General features: G+C 43.7%; 1 protein-coding gene and 1 pseudogene across 1 annotated transcript in view; one reads left to right on the top strand and one right to left on the bottom strand.

The window, feature by feature from the left end:
* LOC120926667 (multidrug and toxin extrusion protein 2-like) overlaps positions 1 to 25612 on the bottom strand; it is a 117961-nt gene that overhangs the window by 42118 nt on the left and 50231 nt on the right. Inside the window, exons 4-9 of the mRNA XM_040336792.1 lie at positions 17423 to 17571; positions 14858 to 14900; positions 11045 to 11089; positions 9308 to 9405; positions 6964 to 7061; positions 1980 to 2093 (exon numbers count right to left, since the gene is read on the bottom strand). Coding sequence (XP_040192726.1) covers positions 1980 to 2093; positions 6964 to 7061; positions 9308 to 9405; positions 11045 to 11089; positions 14858 to 14900; positions 17423 to 17571 — 547 coding nt within the window. The remainder of the gene's footprint in view (positions 1 to 1979; positions 2094 to 6963; positions 7062 to 9307; positions 9406 to 11044; positions 11090 to 14857; positions 14901 to 17422; positions 17572 to 25612) is intronic.
* On the top strand, positions 2934 to 3043 carry LOC120929998 (annotated as a pseudogene).

The raw sequence follows: 25612 nt of genomic DNA, 5'->3' as shown, positions 1-25612 counted from the left end.
AGATATAACCACAAGCTAATAATCTACTCTGAGTTTCATTATTGTTTAAATAGAAGGCTGAATCAGGATGCACATTGATGACTCATTGGCCAAGTCCCTGTAGGTGGACATGCTATCTAAATCTATAAGGCCTCATGCACATTAGACATTTTTACAGCTGCTTCTAGTGGTGTCTGATGTTTTTTTTTCCTGCCTCTAAATGCCCCTCCATGTTAGCCTATGTGTACATGCACCCAACAGGATAATATGGCGCAATCAGGATATGGCTGTATACAACTAGCAACAAGGAGGTGGGCTGGGCAATCAGACTGGGCAATAAAACAAGTCCACATAAATCAATATGTTCATGTGAGGAAGATAATAGTATGCTGTCTTTAGGAGGCTGCCAGTTCAAACAAGTTAGAAGAGACTCTGGAACATAGTAAAGGACAAAAAACAGCGCCCTCTAAATCCAGCGAGTTAACTATTTTTAATATTAAGAAGATTAAGAACACTCACAAACGAGCGACATTTATCCAGCATGGGTGTGTATCGTATAACTTTCATCCATGCTGTCCCGGGATAGTGCTGGGCATCACTGGCTGGTGAAAGCAATCTACTGTCCGACTACAATCCAGATGTACTGTTGGCTCACAGCGCTTCCGAAAAGCCGGAGCGAGGATCGGCAATGCTTTGTGATGACATCACGGATGAAAGTTATATGATACACAACCATGCTGGATAAATGTCGCTCGACTGTGAGTGTTCTTAATCATACTTCTTAATATTAAAAACAGTTAACTTGCTGCATTTAGGGGGCCCTGTTTTTTGTCTTTTACTATTTGTCCATGCACACATAGGCCCGGATTCAGAGACAATGGCGCATATTTATGCCACCGTAGCGTATCTCCTTTACGCTACGCCGACGCAGCGCAGAGAGGCAAGCATGAAATTCACAAAGGACTTGCTCCCAAAACTGCGCTGGGTTTCCTCGGCGTAAGCCAGCGTAGGTGGAAGTGGGCGTGAGACATGAAAATGAGGCGTGACCCTATGCAAATGATGGGCCGAGTGCCAGACAGATACATATAACGAACGACGCACGCGCCATCCCGTGGCCGCATCCCAGTGCGCATGCTCAGAATCACGTCGAAACAACTGCCTAAGATACGTCGAATCACTGTCTACGGCGTGAACGTAACCTACACCCAGCCATATTCACGTCCAACGTAAACGACGTAAAATACGACGGCTTGTGTTCTCTGGTCCATACCTTTGCATGGGTTGCACCTCATATATGGGGAATAACTTTACGCCGGACATACGGCTTACGCAAATCGCGTATATTATGCGCCGGGCGCAAGTACGTTCGTGAATCGGCGTATCTCCCTCATTTGCATATGTGCATAGAAAATTAATGGAAGCGGCAAATGCGCCCAGCGTAAATATGCGCCCACTCTATGCCGGCGTAGACAAGTTACGTCGGTCAGATGAAGCCTGTTTTTAGGCGTATATTAGTTTGTGGGCACGGCGCATAGATACGACGGCGCATATTTACACTTACGCGGCGTATCTGGAGATACGTCAGCGTAAGTGCTTTGTGAATCCGGGCATAGGAGCAGCAGAGTTTGGGCAGAAAAAAAACGCTTGAAGCTACTAAAAGCTGCTAATCATTAGTGCTTAAGCATTAATTAATTTCAATGACCAGAATAAATTATTTATTCTGGCTAATGAAATTAATTAACATCCAAGAGTTTGATGCCTGTAAAAGCTCCTAAAAGCTTGAAAAACCTTTAGACACTTTTACAGAGGTTACACATTATTTCTGCAAAAACGCTGCTGCCTTCTAGGAGAGTTATAGTAAATAAACGTCCTGTGTGCATGAGGCCTAAAGAGGATGCTGCATCATAAGCCAGTAAACAAAGTCAAAGAACAGCAGGTCCCCAGAAATACAGCAGATAGAGCAGATAGAGTGAAAGAATCCATAGAATGGAAAAACCAACCTGCGAAAAAACCTCCAATTTCAAAGCTCCACCATTCAGCGCAAAGCATCAGTGTGCTGGGGATAGCAAGGTATATGAATATATCCCACTCCTGAAGACAGTCTGTGGACCATCCTGAGTAGAGAAGATTTTTTAAAACAGCAGGATTAACATGTATATCTAAATAAGCATAAAAGTTGTTATAAAATTAATATAATTACAGCATTTGAAGTGTCTTCACCCTTTCATTGCCAAACAGGTAACCTTAAAGTGGATATAAACCCACTCTCATCCTTTCTAAACTAGTGCCATAGTGCTGATCTATAAGGATATAGATGCCTCCTGCATGTATCCTTACCTGTCAAATATCTCCCCTCTGTCTGTTATGAGACCTGAAAAACTGCAGATTCTGTGGGTGGATCTGTTGTCTGGAGCTCTGTGGGTAGAGTCGTGATGTCAGTAGACTCCCCGCCCACCTCTACACTCCCCTTACACTGAATTCTGCTAGGATCACTAACATCCAGTCAAAATCCAGAAAAGTAACCACATGACTTCAGAAAAGGAGTGGGGGGTGGGAATTAAAAAATAATGCATGTCTCCAGGCTAGTGCATGAGATATGTAAATAACCTGTCACTCACAGCAAGGGGGCGGAACGGACTAAGGTTTTTATCTGTTAGTCCATTTGATTTCACTGAAAAATAAAAGAGGATTGCTCAGAGCTGGATTAACTCTGTGTGGCAAGACTGGGCACAGATAATAGGAAATCAGGTTTACATCCACTTTAAAATAAACCTGTGCATTGCCTCTTCAATCAAGCAAGTTATTTATATTTACCTTACTTTTGTCAACCCATCATTCTGTTTGACTACCATGAGTGAGGACAGGAAGGGCAGTGCAAGATCCAAGACAAAACTTAGCATGGCAAAGCTAAGGAAACTCTGCCCACCCCATGTGACAACTCTATCTGCCTGAACATCGCTTCTCTGCCTTTTGGCTAAGATCATATGTAGTATCTGTTCTTATCAGTTGCCAGAGTAGGTGCTGTAGCTTATCCCAAGTGTGGGGAGGGCACAGCAAATCCAATGGCGTAATTGCACCTGGATGGACGGTCTCGGCAGTGTCAGCGTCTGGACGCCCTTAGTCGAGGTCAGCGGGACCGAGTCCGAGCCGACCAGAAGGGTGTTCCTGGTGAGGATGGGTGGCTGCACTTGGTCTGGTCTTTTTGTCGAGTTCTAGTCTGGCCGGCTGGTGTGAGTGCTATCTCTGTCAGCGATCCGGTTTGAGGAGCTGGTAATGCCCTGGCCGGTCGGGGGGGTTGGATTTGGAACGAAAAGCCTATGGTGCATGTGCCCCTGGAGTGGCAGTCCAGGGGTATCTGAGAATCACTGTGTGTGAGGGACACTTTGATTTAAAGATACCACGGTCACTGCACCAGATACACGCTTTTCTTAACACCTGCCTCCTGGGCCGGGCCTTTTGGCTAGGACCGGAGGAATTTTTTATTCCTGGGCGGAGGGCCTGGTCATTGTTGAACACAATGGCCACTTCTTTCACTCTCCTCTTCACTATCCCTTTCCCCCACTTTATTTAATTTATTACCTATGTTTTGTCACGTTTTTGTCTTTTTTGTTTGTGCACGTTTTGTTCACTGTGTGACTAGGGTGCCGGTCCTCGGGCCAGCCCTGAACGTCTTGGGAGTGGGTGGACATGGCCTTCTGGCTTAGTTCACCTACTCTCATGGGGTCTTCCTTTGGGGGAGCCCCACCTAGTACTGGGAGGGTTTCTGTTTCGGCAGTCCCTCCAAAGGAAGTTGGGTCCGTGTCGGCTTCAGTTGCTATGACCACTTCGGAAGAAGTCAGTTGTTTGACGAAACGGTGTAGGGAGGAGCGGCGTGCTGACGTCACCACAGATTTACCTCGCTGCTATCCGGAATGGTAGGGGCGGATAGTGAGAGCCGGCCGGCTTCAGCAAATTTTACACGCTACTTTTATTCGATTGTCATGTGAGTGCAACCTTTGCTTTTACTTAAAGTGGAGGTTCCATCAAAAAAACAATTTTGCTTTAAACTGTAGCTTACACCTAAAAAATATATATATATTTTTTTTACTCATCTGGAAATGCCTGTTGCTATGCGGTCCCACGAAATCTGCCTTTGAAACCACCTAGGATTCTGACATCATCTCCCTCTAATGCTCCTGGGAAATGTGTGTCATCATTTCCCAGGATGCAGTGCGCTGTCCAATTATCACTCCCCATCCAAGACTTCCAGGAAGTAAGTGCTTGTAGGCTTCACAATGCCCACAAGCAAAATGACAACGGTGTGGACATAGTTTTATAAACTATCTTTTTTGAATATCTATGCGGATCAGCGGCGGATTGTAAAATAGTAAGTGACCGGATTTATATTATAAAAACGCAGGATGAAAGGACATACATTTAAAAAATGCTAATTGTGGTTGGAACTCCGCTTTAATAAACCTTTTAGACGTTATTACACCATGTCAGTACCTTCCTTTTTTTTGGGCCATCTCCAATGAAGAAATCTCGGTGTGAACATAAGGTGGAACGTATAGGAGATCAGTGAACAAGGGGTCCATGGAAATACACCAGGGCTGTTAGCCATATATGCCTACAATCTCTTTTGAGTCGGTAAGCAGATTAGAAATAAGAGGTGGAGGTCTCATCTATCCCACTTTCTAGCACGGGGCTCCTGGATTTGTTGTTTGCACGTATTTCACAAGATCCATGCACAGGTTATATACACACTCATGGTGTTTATTTCACTTGTCTTTTACGCGATTTGTGCAGCGCCGCTTATATAATTTTTTTGCTCGGACCACAGTACCTCAGTCCCCGTCTGGAGCCTAACGCCCCGGGGGATCAGGGTTTTTGGGTCCCTTCTTCACAGGAGGACCAATTGACGTTGCACCCGTCTGCACGTTTTTGTGAACACTCTTTATGTGTGTGCACATTTTTTCTGCACCGGGTGGAGTTTTTTGGGTGTGTTCACACGCCATAGGCTTTTAAAAAAAAAAAAAATCTGCCTGAACAACCAATTACTAGTGCTGTTACATTGGACATGAGATCATGAATCACATGTTCCCCAATATCCAGAAATACTGGGTACTTTTCTTCACTCTCAGGGATTGAATGAAAAGACAGGGTATGATGTGAAGGCAGTGTTGGCAGATCCACCATTACAGTCAACCTTTTGCTTTGACTTTCAAAACTGCAACAGTGTTTTTTTTTTTGTATAATTATGTCTTATTACTTTTCAAATATTACAAAAGTAACAGGTCAAACAGGTACAGTTACAATCCTAGTTAACCGAGTGCTTTTGTGGTTACATCTGGTTCTAAGGCATATTTTGAAAAGGGAAGAAGCACCATGGGCTTAAACACCTGATACAATGTCATGGTTCTATAATACACCAGAGACCCACAAGAAATAAAAGGAAAGATAGGGGGTGGGGGGGGGGTGTTAAGTTGGATGGAGAGAGGAGAAAGAAAAGGGAAAATTAGAAAAAGAGAGGGCATTACTTACAAATTATCAGCCAGGTATTGTAAATTTCAATAAGTAGGATTTAAGCCTAGTACACACGGGCCGAATGTCTGCCAGCATTGGCTGGTTCCATAGAAACCGACTGACATTCAGCCCCTGTGTATGGCAGCTGGTCCGGCTTCTGTCGAAGGCTCATGACCAAAAAAGGTCTGCCGACTGGCTCCCAATCAGCGCTCTCAGCCAATGGCTGAGAGCGCTGACGAAGTGTTCTGGACAGGGGCATCCGCGTGTCAGAACACAATAGCACAGCAGGGGAGATCGCTGTACTAACATCAGATTGTTAGTACGGCATCGCCAACCTGAGCTGTCAGTTTTTTCCACTTAACCCGCTGGTTTGAATGAAAAAAAAAACTAGTGGTGTGTACGAGGCTTAAGTCATAATGCCAATCTGGTTCCAGACACAAAGGATTACCATGATCTGAACAAAAAATAAAAACAGAAAAAAGGTGTATATTTAATCATTTGGTATCTTTGTCAACTAATACATCCACCCTGTACAAACATCTCAACATTTCTCTTGTTTTTTAACTATATGTACCCAGTCTTCTGCCTCTCTAATGGTATCTGCCTCCCTTTTCCAATCAGAAATGGTGGGACATGCAGTTTGCTTCCAGAATCTTGGGATGAGGGATTTTACCTTTATTGCAGATGGAATTCCATGGAAAAGGAATTGGAATAAGAGAGTTTCTTATCCAGGGTGTGATAGCTTTCCAAAAAGATCAAATTTGGAGAAATATGCCACACTGGGCACAGCCTCTTCAGCACCAATTATCAACGTTAGGGAACATCTAGTTTGCAATTAATCCTCCTTGAAAGAATTACGCCTGGATCTCCTTCAAATAGTCGCCCAGGTACCAACTGACAGGTGATCAATCCTTCAGTGTCCGGCTACCTTGATCACCGGTGGTTTGTCGAAATCCTTTTGGATCGCTAACCTCTCATTGGCTCTCCTCAGATGGACTCCCCACCAAACAGCTATACCACTTGGGATCTTCAAGAGTGGGAGCCCAGTAGATCACTGTGGGCCCCCACTCAAATGTTCCGGACCAACATGGTCCCGGAACCAGGAACACCGGTAGGTCATAACGCCGGGGCGCTGTGATGTGGCCACCCTAAAGGTGGGTGCCACACTGGAAGAAGAAGGCGTCTGTGCCATAAATACCCTCTCCCAGCATGCCCAGCGAGGAAACTCCCTCCTGATTGGCTGCTGGGAAAGAGCACCCAAGTCTCGACTCCGCTGCTGTCACCTATCGTCCTGGGGTGGAACAACACCCCAGCAACAACAGAATGAGCCCACAGCACAGCCAAGCTGAGACAGAGACCCTGTTTTGAACATAGTAATTTGGATCAGAGTCTATTAATACTCTGATTGCCCTCTAAATTTCAATAGCACCGGTACTAGGAAGTAACCAGGCGCTACATTAGTGTAACTATTTAACATACCTCCCCATGTTTCCACATACACTTTTTTGGCAATTATGTATAGAAAAAGTGAAAGTGCCATCGTCCATTGAGAAACTGTGTTTGCCCAAGCTGAACCTCTGAAAAAAATAAATACATTTATATACAATTAACTTATTACCATGGTCATATATACAGTATTTTCTTATATTAGGCAATTTACTAAGTACAAAAACACATTTGATAAAAGTAAGACCTTGCAGGAAAATTCAAACTCCACTTAAACCATCCAGGTACCTTCCCCCTTTAAAAAAAATACACCTAATATTAGTAATTCTAAAATGTACATTACCTATAAAGAAAATGTTAGATGTATACATATCTTATCCCTGTCTTCCACCCATGGCACCTAGGTGAGGATGACTTCTCATTCCTTCTAGACAGATTCTGGAGAATACAGAGCACCCAAATTCTCACTAGAAGACACTCTTGCAATGGATTAAAGCACCATCTCTTGAGATTCTTTTGCTCTGTATTCCCCAGGAATCATCCTAGAAAGATGTGGACATCGCACCTAGTGATACCAGAGACATTTTAAATGTTGGTATTACAGCATCCTACAAACATTGCAACACATACATTCAGAATTAGAGCAAGCTTTATTTTCTTACTCATCTCTCCACTCTATATCCCATTTGCTTTAGGTGCATCTACACCTAGTTTGTATTTGGTAACCAGCTTATCGCAAAAGGAATAATTGTGTTAAAACTTCACTTTATTAGTTCCAAAGAAACATGTTGTAATGCTCAGAAACATTGAATTTCAACTTGGCTATGTCTTGATCACAAAAAGATTCTACATCCATACCTACAGTATATAGTTATAGTAAACCTGCTATGAGAAAAACCTGAAGGCTGTAATTTCTGACCTTTTTGTTTTCTCAATCTCCAGGTTTCATGCTTGTTCTATCCAGGTTCAGAACTTTCAGTCACTTTCATGGTACAGAGATAAAGACCTATGTCTTCACTAAGAAAAAGCCTCCAAATACTATACAATGCAAGAGTCGACTCTATACAAAATTCTTTATTGTTAAATGTCTATGGTTAAGATAGTGGTACAAAAGCTAATGGGGCAGATCCCCATACATCTGCGCCGGGCGCAGCGTATGTAAGATACGCTACGCAGCTATAACTTACTTTGAATTGGTTTGAATCCTCAACGAATTTGCGCCGTAAGTTACGGCGGCGTAGTGTATCTCTCCCGGCGTAAGGGCGCGGAATTCAAATTCGGCAGGTAGGGGGCGTGTTTCATTTAAATGAAGCGCGTCCCCGCGCCGAACGAACTGTGCATGCGCCGTCCGTAAAAACTCCCAGGGTGCATTGCTCCAAATGACGTCGCAAGGACGTCATTGTTTTCGACGTGAACGTAAATGGCGTCCAGCCCCATTCACGGACGACTTACGCAAACGACGTAAAATTTTCAAAATTATACGTGGGAACGACGGCCATACTTAACATTGAGTACGCCACCATATAGCAGCTTTAACTATACGCCGGAAAAAGCCGAACGGAAACGACGTAAAAAAATGCGACGGCCGCTCGTACATTCGTGGATCGTCGGAAATAGCTAATTTGCATACTCAACGCGGAATACGACGGAAACGCCACCTAGCGGCCGCCGAAAAATTGCATCTAAGATCCGACGGCGTACTAAGGCGTACGCCTGTCGGATCTAACCCAGATGCCGTCGTATCTTGTTTTGTGGATACCAAAACAAAGATACGACGCGCAAAATTTTAAATTACGCGGCGTATCAAGAGATACGCCGGCGTAATTTCTTTAAGGATCTGCCCCAATGTGTTTTGCTGAACAGTCTTAGGCCCCGTACACACGTCCGAGAAACTCGACGGGCAAAACACATCGTTTTGCTCGTCAAGTTCCTTGTAAAGCCGCCAAAGATCTCGGCGAGCCAAAATTTCCCATTGAACAACGAGGAAATAGAGAACATGTTCTCTATTTGGCCCGACGAGATCCTCGTCGGCTTCCTCGGCCAAAAGTGTACACACGACCGGGTTTCTCGGCAGAATACGGTTCCGATCGAGTTTCTGGCTGAATTCTGCCGAGAAACTCGGTCGTGTGTACGGGGCCTGAGTGATAGATTCTGCAGAAGCCATCGAATTTCACTCATGACATGTTTATCATAGCCCAAATGGTCATGAGTTGAAGGGAGCATCTTCCTCCAGTCACTGTCTATACAAGCAATATTGATATTTGTCTACTGTCTACAATACTACTTTTCATTTGTAAAATGATTGGAGAACAATTTATTGTAAAATAATTGTCTTTAGGATGTACGAATGAGACTTAAATATATGTGACATACTTACTCCACTCCCAGTTTAAAGACGTACATGAAAATAGCATTGAGAACAACATTGATGAGGCTTGCTGCTATGCCAGTGAAAAGCTGAGGCCATATAATACCCTAAAATAGGAAAATGTATGTTTGTGTCATTCTACATGAAACAATTTCAGTACTTAAAAAAAAAAAAAAAAAAAAAGGGTTATTAGTAAAACAAGGTGTACAGATAACCCATATGAAGAAAGCAGTAAGAATTGTGGATTTCTTTGGTACCCCAAACACCTAGAATAAGCATCTTTTAAGATCCCGCGCAGTCCAGTGATGTCACATCTGGCGTACCGGGTTGGAGCCATATAAAGGGAGGTGACTCATTCCCTGGTGACCGGAAGCAATACTAGAGGGTGGCGTTGTGGACCCTTTATTTATCGGTAGGCCTTTTATTGGACTCTTGTATATTATATATATAATGGCAAAATGAGTGTTTATTTATAGTGCATTGGCCTTTACTATGGGGCTTCCTTTCTTTGACAGACCACCTGGATGGTGAGTAAAATTACTGAGTAGTATCATCAAATCTTTTCTAAGGTTATTAACCTTTTTGAGGGATATCTCTCGTTTTGGATGTTTTTTTTGACACTGTGCTAAACATCTAGCTGACATCTTGTTGATTTACCTTCTCATTGCCTTGTGTGCAATACCCCCATATTAGGGGTAGATATTGTTCCCCATTCTCTCCTCTTCTGGCCCTATATGTGAGCCTCAGTAACTGTATTTTTTTTATATATTTCTAGTAAATGTAATTGTCTCTTTTTAGTGTCAACCTTAAAGTGCCCTCTGGCAGACATTGGCTCCCGACGCCGCCCCCAGGGAGAGTTTTGTCCAGCAGTTTTGGGATCCTATCCACAGTGGTTATCCTCTGGATTTGGTTAAGCTCTTCTAGTCACTTTCATAACTGGCCACTCACATGTAATTACCATTGTTGAAATTTTGTTGTATGCATATGACTGTATGATTTACTGTTTATGGGTCTGCCTTGCTCCTTTTGTGTGTTTATGTGTATGCCCCCATCTCTCCTGAAGAAGCGGTTATTACCGCAAAACATATAGAGGATTTGCCGCATGTATGTTCCCTTGTATATCTATTTTGAAGTTCACGTCAACACAATGGGATGTATGCCACCAAATATGGTAACTATGATAAGGCCAAATGGGAGAATTTGTCTAACAATTTAACATTTTAAGTTTGTATCTTGAATCCTTTATTTTTTTTTTAGATGTGAATTTTCTTAGTACCCAAAGACATAGAATAAGCAGCTTTTAAAATATCAAAGTTTATTATACACAATTCTAGCTGCTTTCTTCATATACAGTATTTATAGGATGTGGTGCCCAATCTCCTTCTTTTTAGTAAATGGCACATTGTTGAAATACATATAACCCATAGCAACTAACTCACACTTTAATCCTAATTAAGTCCCAGTGTATTTCAAAGTATGTTTGCATGTTTTGTGCCATGTTTTTGCATGGTTAAACAGACTATAAGAACAAAATAGGGAAAAGTGAAAAAATAGGAAGTGTAAACAGATGCTTGGAGAGACACACTATTTAATATGTCTTTAGACCTAAAGTAAAGACACTAGGCTAAGAGATGACTAAAAAAGTCTTTTTTTTATCATTTAGAATTGTTCAGTAGGAGAAAATGCCTACAACTGGAGCTAATCTGTTAGCCATATAATGTACTCTCAACTTCATATAAAATTTACCTGATTTTGTAAATATTTTGTTTGCAGCTGATGTAGGAATACTGCCTGTAATGAAAATTAGAAGCATATAAAGTACAATTTAGCACATACACAGTGGAACAGAAATAAGTATTTTAGTACTGTCTGTGACCAAATCCCATTGGGTAAAATTTCCCATGACTTCCTGTCCAAGTGATGATGATCACAGAGACAAGAATTGGGGGTAAGTGCTCACGTTGATGAGTGTTTTCTGGTATTTGACATGCATTTGAAATGCACATCAAATGCAGGTCTGCAAAAATGAGGTACTGTAAAAAAAAAAAAAAAATGTAAGTTCATCAAGTGAAACAGGTTATATGCTGCTGCCTTCAGGAGGTCTGGACACTGACAAACAGAAAAAAACCCTAAGCTCAGCCCTTAACCACTTCAGCCCCAGACCATATTGCTGGTCAATGACCGGGCCACTTTTTGTGATTCGGCACTGCGTCGCTTTAACTGACAATTGCGTGGTCGTGCAAGACGTGGCTCCCAAACAAAATTGGCATCCTTTTTTTCCCACAAATAAAAAAGTGGTTGTAAAGGCATGATATCCCGCGGAAAGGTTTACTAATGGGTGGTCTCTGCAAGTGCCACTGCACTAGATTCTGGGAAAGGGTGAGTGTGTTTTTTTTTTTAAATCAGCAGCTACACTTTTTGTAAGTATCTCCTCTGCTAGGTCACGTTGCTCCAGTGTTTTGATTTGCCTTGCTTGCTCTGCCAGATACTACATGTTTATCCTGTTTTATCCTGCTCCTGCTCTGGCCCTGCATCCTGTACCCTGCTCCTCTTGTTCCTGTAGGCCAGTCCTGATTCCCCCCTTTCTTGCATCTCTGGGATTCCCTGTGACCTGTACTTCCCATCTTCTATATGTATTGTACATAGTGTATATAGTTAGCTTGTTAGGTTTCTTTTACTTTGTTAGGTATTTTGGTTTTATGTATTTTTTATGTTCGTTATTTGCTCGTTTGTGAATTTATTTTTGCTTTAGTATTGCTATAATAAGTTTACTACAGTGCATCCGTAAAGTATTTACGGCGCTTCACTTTTTCCACATTTAGTTATGTTACAGCCTTATTCCAAAATGCATAAAATTCGTTATTTTCCTCAAAATTCTACAAACAACACCCTATAATGACAACATGAAAGAAGTTTGTTTGAAATCTTTGCAAATGTATTTATTTGTTAAATGTACATAAGTATTCACAGCCTTTGCTATGACACTCAGAATTGAGCGCAGGTGCATCCTGTTTCCACTGATCACCCTTGAGGTGTTTCTACAACTTGATTGGAGTCAACCTATGGTAAATTCAGTTGATTGGACATGATTTGGAAAGGCATACACCTATCTATATAAGGTCCCACAGTTAACAGTGCATTTCAGAGCACAAATCAAGCCATGAAGTCCAAGGAATTGTCAGTAGACCTCCGAGACAGGATTGTATCAAGGCATAGATCTGGAGAAGGGTACAGAAAATTTTCTGCAGCATTGAAGGTCTCAATGAGCACAGTGGCCTCAATCATCTGTAAATGGATGAAGTTTGGAACCACCAGGACTCTTCCTAGAGTACGGGGAGCGCTCGGATAAACTGCGCAATCGGGGAAGAAGGGCCTCAGTCAGTAGCCAAGAACCCAATGGCCACTCTGACAAAGCTCCAGCATTTCTCTGTGAAGAGAGGAGAACCTTCCAGAAGAACCACTATCTCTGCAGCACTCCACCAATCAGGCCTGTATGGTAGAGTGGCCAGACGGAGGCCAGAAGGCACCTGAAGGACTCTCAGACCATGAGAAACAAAATTCTCTGGTCATGTGAAACAAAGATTGAACTCTTTGGGCCAGATTCACATATACTTGCGGCGGCGTAACGTATCGTCTATACGTTACACCGCTGCAAGTTTTCAGCGCAAGTGCCTGATTCACCAAGCACTTGCATGTAAACTTACGGCGGTGTAATGTAAAGGCGTCCGGCGCAAGCCCGCCTAATTCAAATGGGGCGTGTACCATTTAAATTAGGCGCTCTCCCGCGCCAGATGTACTGCGCATGCTCCGTTTTGAAATTCCCGCCGTGCTTTGCGCGAAGTGACGTCAGTTTTTTGAACGGCGACGTGCGTAACGTACTTTCGTATTCCCGGACGTCTTACGCAAAAAAAAAAATTTAAATTCGACCCGGGAACGACAGCCATACTTTAACATGGCTCATCTAAAGTTAAGCCATGTTAAAGCAGGCTTAACTTTGCGACGGGAAAAAATTACTAGCGACGACGTAACAAACGCGAAAACCATCGTGGATCGCCGTAAAACCTCATTTGCATACCCGACGCTGGAAAACGACGCAAACTCCACCCAGCGGCGGCCGAAGTATTGCATCCTAAAATCCGACGGTGTAAGTCAATTACACCTGTCGGATCTTAGGGCTATCTATGCGTAACTGATTCTATGAATCAGTCGCATAGATACACTCAGAGATACGACGGCGTATCAGGAGATACGCCGTCGTATCTCTTCTGTGAATCTGGCCCTTTGGGCCTAAATTACAAGCTTCATGTCTGGAGGAAAACAGGCACCGCTCAACACCTGGCCAATACCATCCCTACAGTGGAGCATGTTGGTGGCAGCATCATGCTGTGAGGATATTTTTCAGGAACTGGGAGACTAGTCAGGATCGAGGGAAAGATAAATGCACCAATGTACAGAGACATCCTTGAAGAAAATCTGCTCTAGAGCGCTCTGGACCTCAGACTGGTTCATCTTCCAACAGGACAACGACCCTAAACACACAGCCAAGATAACAAAGGAATGGCTACAGGAAAACTCTGTGAATGTCCTTGAGTGGTCCAGCCAGAGCCCAGACTTGAACCCGATTTAACATCTCTGAAGAGATCGGAAAATGGCCGTCAACCTGACGGAGCTTGAGAGGTCCTGCAAATAAGAATGGGAGAAACTGCCCAAAAATAGGTTGTAGCATCATACTAAAAAAGACTTGAGGCTGTAATTGGTGCAAAGGTGCTTCAACAAAGTATCGAGCAAAGGCTTTGAATACTTATGTATATGGGATTTATTTTGTTTTTTATTTTTAATAAATTTGTAAATATTTCAAACAAACTTCATTCATGTTGTCATTATGGGGTATTGTTTGTAGAATTTTGAAGAAAATAATTAATTTAATCCATTTTGAAATAAGGCTGTAACAAAACAAAATGCGGAAAAAGTGAAGCGCTGTGAACACTTTCCGGATGCACTGTATATACAGTCTGGTCTCAGTTACCTTGTGTAGCCATGCAGATCTGGTCATCTGTTGCAGATTTCTGACAATGTGCTTGTCACTTTTTATTGCTGTCTGTGCCTCCATTAGGGAGATTCCCCTTCCCTATTTGTCCTATTTGTCCTGTTTACCATTATCTTTGAAAGTGAAAGTAAAAGAAAATCCCAAATTTGTCGCCAGAAAAGTAATAGAGGGGAACACTATTTCTGATGACCTAGGGGTCCCCAAGGAATTCCTTTAATTTACATGGATGTCCTCTCACTTCCTGTTTGGCTTTGGTACAGGAAGTGAAGGAAAATCTCCGCTATGGGTCACAGGTGGCAAGAAAAATAAAAAAATCTGACGGGTTATAAACCTCCCTTGCTCTATCCAAAATGAAAAAAAGTTTTGCTTATAGTTCTACTTTAAGTTCAACCTCCTTGCAGCTGTTCCTATAAATACAAACCACTCTTTCAACTCTTGGCAGGACACTCTACCACTGGTTAAAAATTACAGCATTTTCTAAAACAAATTAGAACAATAAGAAAACAACTTACAGGTAGACCAGGTAAAAAGATCATCACATATTTTTGTGTTAACCTAAAAAAAAGAAGAATGAATACTGTATGTCCTATATTATAATATGCATATTTTATCCATACATCTATTATCTTATCGATTTATATGAGTGTTTCTGCTCTTTCTCACCTATTTAGTGTGAAGCAGCATGCAAAAGAGATGTAGGGAAGAACAAGTTTTCAAAATACACCTCGGATTCTCTGAATGACAAGCATTTCCATAGAAACATTGCTAATGGAATTTCAAAACTGATCTCAACAGTTGATAAATGCATGGATAGTTAATAGGTGAATTCCGGACAGGTGGCAACCCTAGCCACAAGACGGATACATGAAGGGAGTCTTTAAAGAACAGCATGCGCCTCTCCGTGTACATATCCCAGTGTGCATTGCTCCAAAGTACGCCGCAAGGACGTATTGGTTTCGACATGGACGTAAATTACGTCCAGCCCCATTCACGGACGACTTACGCAAACGACGTAAAAATTTGAAATTTTGACCCGTGAAAGACGGCCATACTTAACATTGACTAGGCCAGCTATTTGTTGGAATAACTTTACGCCGGAAAACGCCTTACGTAAATGGCGTATCTTTACTGCGACGGGCGCACGTACGTTCGTGAATCGGCGTATCTAGGCATTTGCATATTCTACGCCGAACTCAACGGAAGCGCCACCTAGCGGCCAGCGTAAATATTGCACCCTAAGATACGATGGCGTAGGAGACTTACGCCGCTCGTATCTTAGCCTAATTTAAGCGTATCTGGTTTCCAGAATACGCTTAAATTTACGACGGCGCAGATTCAGAGTTACGTTGGCGTATCTGAATCTGGCTATATATATATAATTATATGTTGCCTTAGTCTAGAGCAGGGGCGTCAAACTCAAATTCATCGGGGGCCGCATCAGCAGTTTGGTTGTATCTGCACTCCACCATAGTGTTCAGTCTGAGCAGTCTCCGATAAAGTTTTCTTGCGCTGCATTGGGACGCAGCGCATGGTACAGGAGTGCGCTGAGCAGGGTTCAGAAGTATGCTATGCACAGTGTGCAACAACTGATTTCATCCCTCCTCCTGGGTTCTGACCTCACGCCCCCCCTCCAAAAAAAAAAAAAAAACTCTGACATCTATGCTCTCTCCTTCCTACTATTAGGAGTGGGGTTTTATAATATTTCAGTTAATGGAAGCTACATATGTCATATTCACACGATAATACTTGTTGCAGCACTGTGTAGTTGGGATCAATACCCAGTAGGGTTTTGTATTTACCCTTTTTGAAAATTTTGTATATATATTTTGGTATATCTATATATATATAAACCAAAATATATATAGAAGAAATTCAAAAAGGTTAAAAAAATAAACCCTTCTGGGTATTGATCCCAAGTGCACAGTGCTCTCATTAACTAAAATATTATAAAATAACCCTACTGGGTAGTGAGTCCCAATCACCGGTGCTGCAAGAAACCTCAACCTCATTGTGCAAATAAATAAAGTACAGAACATTTTATAAAACAATTAATCAAATACAATAATTCTAAGGCTCCATTCACATCTAGGCGGACGAAATCGCGGCGTTTTGTCGCCGCAAATCGCGGTACAAATAGCGGCGTTTTGTACCGCGATTTGCGGCGACAAAACGCCGGTATTGTCCGCCTAGATGTGCCCCAGAATGACCCCCTCTATGGAGATGCTTCCCATCTCCTAGCCGAAACGCCGAAGGACGCCTGAAAAAAAGGTCCGGGACTTTTTTCAGGCGATAGGCGTCAGGCGTCCGGCGTTCGGCGTGGAGATGTGAACCATCTCCATAGAGGGACATGTATTTCCAGCCCTCTGGCGGCAGCGGCGTAGTGCTACAGGCGTAAAAACGCCTAGATGTGAACGGTGACTAAGATAGCCCTACTGGGTAGTGAATCCAAATCACCAGTGCTGCAGGAACACACAATTGTGCAAATATATAAATATACAAACTAATTTCATATAACAATTAATAAAAAGCATCCAAAAAACATGGCTATGAATGAACATTTTATTAATAATTACGGTATATAAAATTAGTTTGTTTATATATATATATTTGTACAATTCAGTTTTTTTTTAACACTGGTGTTTTGGATTCAGAGTGCATTTTTTTATTGATTTCAAAATAGACCTGGTACAAGTATAAGGCACAAACTGAAAAGCCCAGGCAGTGGAATACAGTTAACCATTTAATAAGAAAGACATCACAATAATCTGAGCCGCAGGATACATACCATATCAAATTTCAGTATTGTCAAAGATGGCAGCGCATTAACAAAACTAACATAAAAATTAAAATTATAAAAAGAACAAGGCTTAATCCTAGATATAATGAATAAAGGAGGGGGGGGGGACTGTGTAAATATACCTATTTACATGGAAGCTTGGGTAGAACAAGCCCTATAGCAGGGAACAGAAACAATATATAAGTTTTTAAGTTGAGTTAGCTTCATCCTGGAATTCCATTTTAGTTATTTCATACACACTGTTTGTTAAAGGTAATAAGTAGAAGGAGATACCACTAACCTGGCGATATCTGGATTTTGCTTGCACAGTAGCAATACCTGCTCTGTATTAATAAGTATTGCCCAGCAGGGGAAGCAGCACAGCATTAGAATAAGAATTCCTCTTTGCAGGATTGTTCCCACTCGCTTCATATTCTTCTTGCCATATGTCTGAAAGAATGAGAATATTTATACATATGAGGCTATAATTATCTTGATTAATGTTATGCTAGATAATGAATGGAAGTTGATGCAAAACTCCAGGCAAACGGCTAAATAGTACACAGCGGAAATACAATTCTGTAAACTGTTTTTAGAGAGTATTGTGTTTCTGCCATCTAAGCACTGAAAATATGTTCTCTATAACCAATACACTTGTGGTGAGATAGCTTAAAGTAATACTAAAGGCTCAATATTTTTTTTTTTTTTTTAAATAACAAACATGTCATACCTACCTCCACTGTGCAGCTTGTTTTGCACAGAGTGGCCCCGAACGTCGTTTTCTGGGGTCCCTCGGCAGCTCTCTCTGCTCCTCCCCGCTTCAGATAACACCCTCTGGGAAGCGCTCTCCCAAGGGGGTTACCTTGCGGGCGTGCTCCAGAGTCCTGCATTCATACCTTCCGAGTGCAGGACTCGGCCTCTCCCCCTGGCGCCAGCGTCATTGGATTTGATTGAAAGCAGCGGGAGCCAATGGCTGCACTGCTATCAATCTATCCAATGAAGAGGCGAGAACCCCAGGTAAATTTCCAGCATGTTCTCGACGCGGAACTTTCCAGGGCTCAGGTAAGTAAAACGGGGGCGGGGGGGCTGGGGGGCCGGGGGTCGGTAACTGTCAGATGTTTTTTCACCTTAATGCATAGGATGCTATATCACGGGGTGCCGATGCTCGTGACCGATTGCGGGCACGAGAGGCAGAACAGGGACATGTGTATTCAGTAAGAAAAGACAGATCATGAGTTCCTAATATCTAGGAACCACGATGTATAATTTCACATAGGTCAGTCCCCTCCCCCTACAGTTAGAAACACATTAGGGAACACAGTTAACCCCTTGATCGCCCCCTAGTGTTAACCCCTTCCCTTTCAGTGATATTTTTTGCGTAATCAGTGCATTTTTATAGCACTGATCGCTGCATAAATACCAATGTGTCCGCCATAATGTCGCAGTACCGATGAAAATCGCAGATTGCCGCCATTACTAGTAAAAAAATAATAATAATAATAAAAATGCTTTAAATCTATCCCCTATTTTGTAGACGCTATAACTTTTATAACTTTTGTGCAAACCAATGAATATACGCTTTTTGCGATTTTTATTACCAAAAATATGTAGAAGAATACATATCGGCCTAAACTGAGAAAAGATTAGCTTTTTTTTAAAGGGGGATATTTATTATAACAAAAAGTACAAAATATTGTGTTTTTTTAAAAATTGTTGCCATTTTTTTGTTTATAGTGCAAAAAATAAAAATCACAGCGATGATCAAATACCACCAAAAGAAAGCTCTATTTGTGGGGGAAAAAAATACATAAATGTTGTTTGGGTACAACATCGCATTACCGTGCAATTGTCAGTTAAAGTGACACAGTGTAGTATCATAAAAAATGGCCCGGTCATTGGGCAGCCAATTCTTCCGTGGCCGAAGTGTATAGACAAATGTTCTGGCTTGGCCAGCAACCAAGCCTGTGTTGTTTTTTTTATCTGGGTCTGGGCAGAGACTCAGGGAGGGCTGGATAACTCACAGGCAGCACCTCTGATACCACCACCCCCTACTTGGAGAAGATTTGAGAAGAATGGGACAGGAGATGAGGAGAAGGTGCCTGGAGTATTTATGAGGGCCCTGACCAATCCCCAATAGATAGGTTGGCAGGCCCCCCCAAATACTCAGAGTCAGCTCAGCTCAGTCTGAGGGGGGGGGTTGACCAAGGGTCTAGGAGCTCGGGTGCGGAAAGGACCCTCTTCATGACACGCAGAGGTGTCCTGACCAGTGGCATGGGATCAGGAGTGAGGACAGCAGGAGGAGAACACTGCCGGGCTAATCTTCAGGGAGGGAAACAGCCAGAAGGGCTGGTGAGTGTTGCCGGGGAGCACTGAGAGGCAGCCTGGGAGGACTGGGTGAAAGCAGTCTGAGATAGATCAGGGTCAGACTAGGAGGACTGTGAAAGTTCAGCTAAGAGGGTTGGAGAAAGAGGCAGCTGCAGAGGTGGTGCTGGGATAGTAGCCACAGAAGGACAGCTGGGTACTAGTACTTTGCTACACAAATAAGAGGCCCATGGTCCCTGCCTGTAAAGGGCATTTGCTACCAATCTAACAGTGCCAGCTATTCCTGGGTGTTTTAGTGCGTCAAGCAAGTGTTGTGCTGGAGGAAGCCGAGTGTAAATAGCTGTACAAAATAAGTTGTCCCTGAAAGTTCTACTAAAGTCAAGTGGGCATCCCCTATTACCCTTCTCCCTATCCAAGTTAAACCCCCTAATAAAAAACCAAAACAAAGCACTGGACTGTTCCTTACCTCAAGTGTGCTATGAAAATACAGTGTGCCTGGCTGTGCAGGGTGGGGAATCCCTTTCTACTTGTGGCTCTTTAGGGGGTGCGCTACATTATTATAAATGTAACATATAGCTAGTGTTAGAATTAAATAAATAGGTAACGGTATCTATCTGCGCCACTTGACACAAATAATTATTAAACCACCACTATTCACAATCTGCAGCCGCGGTCACTAAAAAACAAGTGTTTTCAAACCCAATCCAATATGTGTGACTGCGTTACAATATGAAAATATTCAAATAAATATATCAACAACTAAAATTACTCAAAAATAGAACATGAATAATAATAATATAAAAACTTTTTAAATTTTTTATTTATTTTTATTTTATAACAAATTTTTATTAAAACAGTAATAAAGTACTGCTTTACATAATTATACTTCAATATTCCAGGTCCAAGTAAAACTAGTTATATGATACTGTAAATAGTATTTCCAACTACAGTCATGAATATCTTGATGTAATGATTTATTTACTTTTCTATTTTCTGTTGAGTTTATATAATTTACTTATCTGTACATATATAGTGGACCATGAAGTTTTTTCAAACCTGTTGTAAGTTGGATAACTTATTATAACATGTATAACAGAAGATTTGTACTTGGATAATCATATTCATTCAATAAAATACTTTGACAAGGAAAAAAAAACTTTAGAATGTCTCTACAAAATACATTTCTGAGAAGGATGGCATCCTTTTAAGTGTTGTTAAACCCAGGGCCCTGCATGCACTATATCTGATCTCCCACAATACACAGAACATGGAAATGCAATTATTTTAGAAAATATAAACTGCTCTTGTCACAAGAAAAGTCGCCGGCTTCTGCTGAGGAGAGGATGCAGGCACGCTGCTCTTCTTATTCTCTCTACCCTTGTCATGTGATATGTCACATGACTGGCGAGGGCAGAGATGTATCTTGGCCTAGGCCGACAAGGCCTAGGCCTAGGGCGGCACTTTGTGGGGGGCGGATGCGTTTCGCGGTCCCCCGCACAAAAAAAAACCCAAACGTCTTCCCGTATACAGAGGTAGGCGCCGTATAGCGCCGTGAAGAGCCGAGACCTACTCCGGCTATCTTCGGGGAGCGTGACGTGCCATAGCCGGCCGTCAATCATCTTCCCTCTGGATAGGAATACCCATTCCCCGCGGGGAGTCAGAATCTTCACTATAGGATTACACAGTGAGTACGGGGCAAAACAAATAAATAAAGGCATACTGTAGCTCGCGCTACTATGCTGAATTTAATGCTATAATGTTGTTATTGTGGGTGAACCACCGCTTTAAGTCATATGGCCTTGATATTGCCAACTGTCGTGGTCAGTCATATGACAACGCAAGCAATATGTCCAGTCATTATAGAGGCTTGCAAGCCAGAATTCTTGAAAGAAACCCACTTGCTGTGTACATTCCATGCTCTGCACACTCTTTAAATCTAATAGGAAAGCATGCTGCTGAAAGTTACAGTGAAGCCTGTGCATTCTTTTGTCTCCTACAGTACCCAGGGGAGGGCTGGCAGCCTTAGGCCTGGGGGGCAAGTCCAGTCAAGTGGCCCATAGAGCGTGGAAAAGTGATGGATCGAGGAAAGATTTTTCATGATCACAGGATTCCGCACAGAGGCACCCCTTACATCAGAGTCCGCACAGAGGCCCCCCTTACATAAGAGTCCGCACAGAGGCCCCCCTTACATCAGACTCCACATAGAGGCCCCCTTACATCAGAGTCCGCACAGTGGCCCCCTTACATCAGAGTCCGCACAGAGGCCCCCCTTACATCAGAGTCCTCACAGAGGCCCCCCTTACATCAGAGTCCGCACAGAGGCCCCCCTTACATCAGAGTCCGCACAGTGGCCCCCCTTACATCAGAGTCCGCACAGAGGCCCCCCTTACATCAGAGTCTGCACAGAGGCCCCCCTTACATCAGAGTCTGTACAGAGGCCCCCCTTACATCAGAGGCCCCCCCTTACATCAGAGTCTGTACAGAGGCCCCCCTTACATCAGAGTCCGCACAGTGGCCCCCCTTACATCAGAGTCCGCACAGTGGCCCCCCTTACACCAGAGTCCGCACAGTGGCCCCCCTTACATCAGAGTCCGCACAGTGGCCCCCCTTACATCAGAGTCCGCACAGTGGCCCCCCTTACATCAGAGTCTGTACAGAGGCCCCCCTTACATCAGTGTTAACAGAGCTCCAGCAGGCATATTCCTGCTCTGCAAAAACAGCATTTGGTAGTGGCGGCCGGTGGCTGTGCATGGTGTCACCAGCCCGGGGGGAGATTTCCACCCTGCCCCCCCTGCCAGCCCTCCCCTGACAGTACCTTTACACCTTTTTTACTTGTTCTACTCACAGATGGGAGATTTTACAACAACACTTGTTATCTGTGCCCAACACTCTAGCTTTAAAGAGACTTTCTGACACACTGTGGTCCACCAGGGAAGATGCCTGTCGAAGCTTAAATAGGAACTGGACTCAAGTAGTCCAAGCTTTAACAGAAATTAAGGAAAATAAAGCTGAGTCACCAGGAACATGCAAGGAAGCAGAAGGTCTTCTGAATAAACTGCAACGTCTGGAGACTGCACTTATGAGTGGTTTGTGGGGTACTATTCTGGAAAGATTTGGGGCAGTTAGCAAAACAATCCAAAGCATTGCCATTGATGTTGGAATTGTGGTGGAGTTATATGAGTCACTGATCCAGTTCGTTCCAGACACCAGAGAAATGTTCCTTACTTACGGAGCTAAAGCAATAGAAAAATCAAGTGTCAAGGATTATGAGATTAAGAGGAAAGGTATGCAAGCGAGAAAAAGCTCAGCAACTTCCAGCAAGACGAAAGAAGAGGAAGCTCAAGAAGTTCTGGATTAACACCTTTTATGTCATTTGTGACAACTTGGTTGCTGAACTTGAGAGATTCATTGCGGATCTTACAAATATTGAGCCATCAGCAATATTACATCATGCTACAGAGCTTTGTTCTTCCTACAGCATGGACTTGGAACAGGAGTGTTTTTTTGATGATTGCCTCCACTTTCGTTCCTATCTCCTAAGTTCCTCTGCAGAACATACCTCTGTTCTAGGTATGTCCCAAGTGATAAGAGAGAGAGGATTGCAAAGTATTTATACAAATGTAGACATTGCTCTCAGAATGTTTTTATGCACAGCAGCAACTAACTGCTCAGCTGAGCGTTCTTTCTCAACCTTGAAACGTGTAAAAAACTACTTGCGAACCAGAGAGGAAAGATTGAACTCACTGGCTGTGTTGGCAATTGAGTCAGAACTCACAAAATCTTTGGACTACGATGATCTTATCAACAGCTTTGCCACACAGAGAGTTCGACGAAAACCACTTTAGTTTGATTTTAGCATACTCTCTGATTCAACAATTTGCACTTATTTCAGTTTAAAATAGTTCTATATATTAGTTATAGTTATTAAAAACATCATCATGTCAGTTTCATTATGGAGTGATTGATGTAAGTATGGAGTAAATGGTGTGTGATTGTGTGTGCTAATTCAGAGAGGACGAGGTGGGGCCTAAATAGGAAGGGGTGTGGTTTACAGATGACAGGGCGGGTCTTAAATATGAAGGGGGGTGTCCTTAACAGGAAGGGTGGGTCGTATTTAAATTAGGGGGTGCATGAGTTTAGTCAGGCCTAGGGCAGCACAAAACCTAAATACACCTCTGCCTAGCTCACACACAACACATACACTTCACATTGGATTAGCCCAAGTCCACCATGCAGGACTTAGGAGCAGCAATGCTGCGCCAAGGCCCCAATGGTGTCGCTGTCAATTCATACCACATTCACACGGTCGTGGGGATAACCTCTCCCCAACGACCCAGGGTGACACACCTTACTGGAAGGAGTGTCACCCCCACATTCACACACCAGTCACACTGTAGCCTGCACTACTGACCGTGTGCAGTATTAAAAAAAAAGGCTTTTCACCAGAGCATGAAGATAACAAAAAAACAATCTTCACCGGAGCATACCGAAGATTCATAAAAAAGGGAATCAATTGCCCTGGCGTGGGCTACGCCTGGTGCCCCGGCTCCTCAGTTGCCTGGGGGGAGCCTTAGGTGGGGGGGTGGGGCATCCGGAGCAGGCTCACCCTCAGGTCTTCCAGGTGCTGGCTGCCTGCCCTCCAACGCCAGGGCAATGCGGGTGAGCACTGCGTTGGTCTCAGCCTGCATCCGCAGCTGGCGGGTGGTGGTTTTCTGCTGGTGGCGCCTCCTCTGCCTCCCCTCCGCCGCGATGGCAGCAGTATTGGCCTTTACAGCCACTGTCAGGCTCTTCACCTCGGTCACGAGGCGTGAGGTCGTGGCCTGCAGCTCAGTAACGCAGGTCACCACAGCTGCACAGTTCCCGCTGATATCCAGCAGACTGTCAGGAATCTGTGCTGCGGATGCCAGGCTGTCTGCGACACGCCGCACGTCCCGGGCAACAGCACCCATATGTCGGGTCTGGTGGGCCTGATCCCTGGCCAGATTTTCTTGTATCGCCTCAGGAACACCCCTGGTATATGGGAAGGCCCTGGAGGAGCTTCATCTGATGGAGGAGGAGGGTGAGGGGAGTCCTCTGATGGAGGAGGAGGGTGAGGGGTTCCCCTGATGGAGGAGGAGGGTTGGGAGGGACCAGGGATGATGGGAGCCTCCTCAACAAGGTAGAACACTTCCTCCAGGTTCCCGTGCTCCTCCTCTACTTCCTCAAGAGGTGAGGTATGGGCACTCTCATCCCTGGATGGCGTGGGTCACCCAGCAGCCGACGACGGCCCAGCTCCCTCCAGCACATCTGTGGAGGACACAAAACATTCACATGTTGGTGGACCCACACACTTGTCACATATTCCCTTCCACCCCCTCACATGCTACACACCGTATAGGAGATAAAACACACTTACCTGACCTCAAGGACTGGTCACCAGAGTCGAAACCCTCCATGCCCTCCACCTGCTCATGCTGCAGGCATTTTGCGATGAGCTCCTCCTCATCGGTCAACTGCACATTACAGGCTGGTCCTCCTCCCGTGCCCCTGGCATGCTTCCTTATAAGGGACAGCTTCTCCCGGACCTGACTTCTCAGAACATTAATTTTTTTCTGCACATCCTTGGGGGTCCTGTTGGCATTCCCCACGGCACTGACCTGAAGGCTGAGCTCCCTCAGGATCTCCTTCTTCCGAATCTTGCTGGTCTGAGAACTTAGGGCACCATGAAGGAACTTATCATATTTTCACTATCCCTGCAATTATGATAGTCTTCTCCTCCTTGTTGAAGTTTTTCTTCCTCCTGTCCTTGCCTGTATTTACAACAGCCGCCATCGCTCAGCAAAAGTACTTTGCTCAGGGGGGGAAAAAAGCAGGATGTACTTTTGCGCCGGACGGGCGCATGTCTGGGCGTATTTATGCGTTCGTCGTAAGCCGGTGGGCCGGCGTATCCCAGGAAGTTACACCAGCGTTCATGATACGCCGGGCGTAAAACACTGCTCCACGCTTAGACCATCATTTGCATAAGGTCACACCCACTTACACTTATGCTGGCTTACGCCTACGAATTTACGTTACGCCGGCGCAACGTTAGGAGCAAGTGCTTTGTGAATACTGTTGTAAATTGCCTCTCTGAGTTACGTCGGCGTAGCGCATATGAGATGCGCTACGCTGGTATAAAGATGCGCCAATA

The sequence above is a fragment of the Rana temporaria genome, chromosome 2, assembly GCF_905171775.1.
Source record: "Rana temporaria chromosome 2, aRanTem1.1, whole genome shotgun sequence".
In the NCBI taxonomy this organism is placed as follows: domain Eukaryota; kingdom Metazoa; phylum Chordata; class Amphibia; order Anura; family Ranidae; genus Rana; species Rana temporaria.
This window is presented reverse-complemented; position numbering and strand designations above follow the sequence as displayed.